Here is a 2,663-nt window from a genome sequence, read left to right as displayed (position 1 = left end):
AGAGGATAGCAAGACTCTTCACTACTATGCAGGAGAAAGGTGCGGCCTGGTATGGTCGAGAACGCGAGGGAATCGCTCTGATCGAAGGGTTCCAGTCGGCACTACTGGCGATTCGAGCGGCTCAAGCGGCGGTGGCAATTGATACAGCGCCGGAGAAAGGAAAGAAGGAGAGTGTGGTGCTGTCTGGACTTGCTGGCAATGCGGAGATGGATCCATGGCTAGCAGAGGATCTGTATCAACAGGTGCAGGAACTGTCTGGAGGGTTCGAGAAGCTCCTAGAGGAAATGTGTACACTACAAGCTGAAGCGAGAGACATCGGTGGGTGGCTCCTATAAGTTTCGCTATATCTGGCTGGTAATTCTGATGAATCATTGCGTTGATAGTGCTGAGGGATGATGATGAAGGAGAGCAGCAAGTCTCCGCGACGGATCTGAGGCCAGTAGACTATTTCCAGATGATAAGTCAGGAGCTGGCGACGTTCGAAGCCGAGTACCAACACATCGTACGTTGCACACAGTTTGTAGCTGTTTGATGCGTTACTCATAGCGACGTTGTATGGGTGAATATGTGGATTGCAGGAAGCGCTGTTGCAACTCATTTCGTTCGAGACGTCCACGGACGAGTTGCGTACGCTTGTTATCTCCTGGAGCACGTCGCCGTTCCTCGATCCCGCACAGACTCGCAGTTTCCTCCAGGTACATGTAGAGTCACTTATTATTCGATAGTTTCATAGCTGTAATGCTCACTTCCATGTCTTCCTGTGGTCGTAGAGACATCAACTTTCCCACACGGCAAATTGAGGCTCGATAATATAGTCTTGCTCTTTTTTTTTAGTTGCAACATTTTTGTGTATCGCATCTATTTAGTCGTGACAAATTGTGCACAGAGGTCGTTCACGTCCTCCAGACACAGACTCGACAGGAAATCTCGCTGTGCCTACAATTGCCGCAACAGTATTAACCCGCTAATGTCAGATAACAGCGTCTGGAAGTATCGTAAACAGCATGTTTCTCACCTTCTCGAGCTGTTGTTGGATCTTGGCAGCCTCGTTGGACGAGAAATACGGCGACAGGAACTTCTCCAGCGCGTCTTCCACGGAGTCTGAAGGCTGGATGACGCTCTCTTGGCCTGAGGGGGTAAAGATACCGGAGCTCGTAGGGTGCGTTGCCGGCTCATCGTCGTACTGCAGTAACCGAACACAAGAAAAGTAAATCGCTTGTTGGGAAGGCAATACTGGCGACTCGAGCGCCAGAATTAAGAGGCTGCAAGCCACAGACTGTGCTTGACATGGCGACGCACCATGTCATTCCATTGTACGCGGCAGTGCGTCTTCTTGCGCACCACAGGGTAGCGCTCCAACAGACGCAGGAACTCGCCTTCGTCCATGCTGATCTATCACGTCTCACAAAACACTAAGTTCGCCTTAGGTTCGTCAGAAAAAGCTCGTGGTTCTTAACGTGATAACGCAAACGGAGTCAAGCGTTTTCACTCAGCTTCACTAATCCGTTAAGAACATGTTTATCATAACAAGTTTTGCCATTTCAACGTCAACTGCCAACCGTCACTTTGCCTTTGGACCAGTGCATCAACATCAACGTCATGTCTGCTTCGACTCCTTCCCCCGTGCCTAAGAAATCCGACGAGCGTCTGCTCTTCGCTGTGCCCAAGAAGGGTCGTCTGCACGACAAGATCCTTAAGTTGCTGAAGGGCGCGGGTCTGGACTACCACCGCCCCAACCGCGTGGACATCGCGCTGTGCTCGAGTCTGCCGGTGACGCTCGTGTTCCTGCCCGCCTCAGACATCGCCACGTACGTGGGTGAGGGTAATCTGGATCTGGGTATTACAGGCCAGGACATCATCGCTGAGAGTTGCACGAAGGTGGAGGAGCTACTGCCGCTGGGCTTCGGCCAGTGCTCACTGGGCGTACAGACGCCTGTCAAGGACGCGATCACGTCGCCTGAGCTGCTCGCAGGCAAGCGCATCGTCACGTCCTTCCCGGAGACCACACGCGACTACTTTAAGCAGTTCGAAACGGAGGCTACAGGCCCCACGAAAATCAAATACGTCTCGGGCTCCGTGGAGGCCGCTTGCTCGCTGGGATTGGCTGATGGCATCGTCGACCTGGTGGAGACCGGCACTACTATGAAGGCTGCCGGTCTGGAGCTCATCTCGACTATTCTTAAGACTCAGGCCGTGCTGATTGCCAACCCGCAGTCGGCGCACAAGGACCTGGTGCACAAGGTTCACCAGCGCATCCTGGGCTTCATCACGGCCACCAAGTACAGGATGGTGACGTACAATGTGGACAAGGAGAAGCTGGAGGAGGCCACCAAGATCACGCCGGGACGTCGCTCCCCCACGGTGAACGGACTCGTGGGTGGCGGATACGCCGTGTCGGCGATGGTCGAGGTCAAGGACGTGTCGGACGTCATGGACCAGCTCCACGACGTGGGCGCCACCGACATCATGATCTTCAACATTGAAAACTGCCGCGCCTAGACAACTCGAAAATGTTTCAGTCATGTCGTGACAGTCAATACAGATCAATTTTTTGCTTAAAGATTTACGCTCAGCGTCGGGTGGAATGTCCTCGTTGTCAAAGGTGGAGGTGGTGGCGGAGTTTGCCCTCTGGGTAACGCTTGGATCTCGGTACGAGGCGTCAA

The 2,663-nt window shown here is 53.3% G+C and overlaps 3 protein-coding genes across 3 annotated transcripts; 2 read left to right on the top strand and 1 right to left on the bottom strand.

The window, feature by feature from the left end:
- Positions 1-26: 26 nt before the first annotated feature.
- On the top strand, positions 27-532 carry PITG_09642 (uncharacterized protein; the record flags this gene model as incomplete). The annotated part of the gene is made up of 2 exons (XM_002903213.1): positions 27-318; positions 384-532. The coding sequence occupies 2 exons, from the start codon at positions 27-29 to the stop codon at positions 530-532; spliced, it is 441 nt and encodes a 146-aa protein (XP_002903259.1).
- A 326-nt stretch (positions 533-858) lies between these two features.
- On the bottom strand, positions 859-1,302 carry PITG_09641 (uncharacterized protein; the record flags this gene model as incomplete). Its single annotated transcript, XM_002903212.1, has 3 exons — positions 859-936; positions 1,016-1,183; positions 1,300-1,302. 3 exons carry the CDS (start codon positions 1,300-1,302, stop codon positions 859-861), a joined length of 249 nt encoding a protein of 82 aa, XP_002903258.1.
- A 284-nt stretch (positions 1,303-1,586) lies between these two features.
- PITG_09640 (ATP phosphoribosyltransferase) lies at positions 1,587-2,560 on the top strand (the record flags this gene model as incomplete). Its single annotated transcript, XM_002903211.1, has 1 exon — positions 1,587-2,560. The coding sequence occupies one exon, from the start codon at positions 1,600-1,602 to the stop codon at positions 2,497-2,499; it is 900 nt and encodes a 299-aa protein (XP_002903257.1).
- Positions 2,561-2,663: the final 103 nt, after the last annotated feature.

This window comes from Phytophthora infestans, genomic scaffold (assembly GCF_000142945.1).
Source record: "Phytophthora infestans T30-4 supercont1.15 genomic scaffold, whole genome shotgun sequence".
Lineage (NCBI taxonomy): Eukaryota > Oomycota > Peronosporomycetes > Peronosporales > Peronosporaceae > Phytophthora > Phytophthora infestans.
Note: the sequence above shows the minus strand (reverse complement) of the source record. Positions and strands in the feature narration are given on the sequence as shown.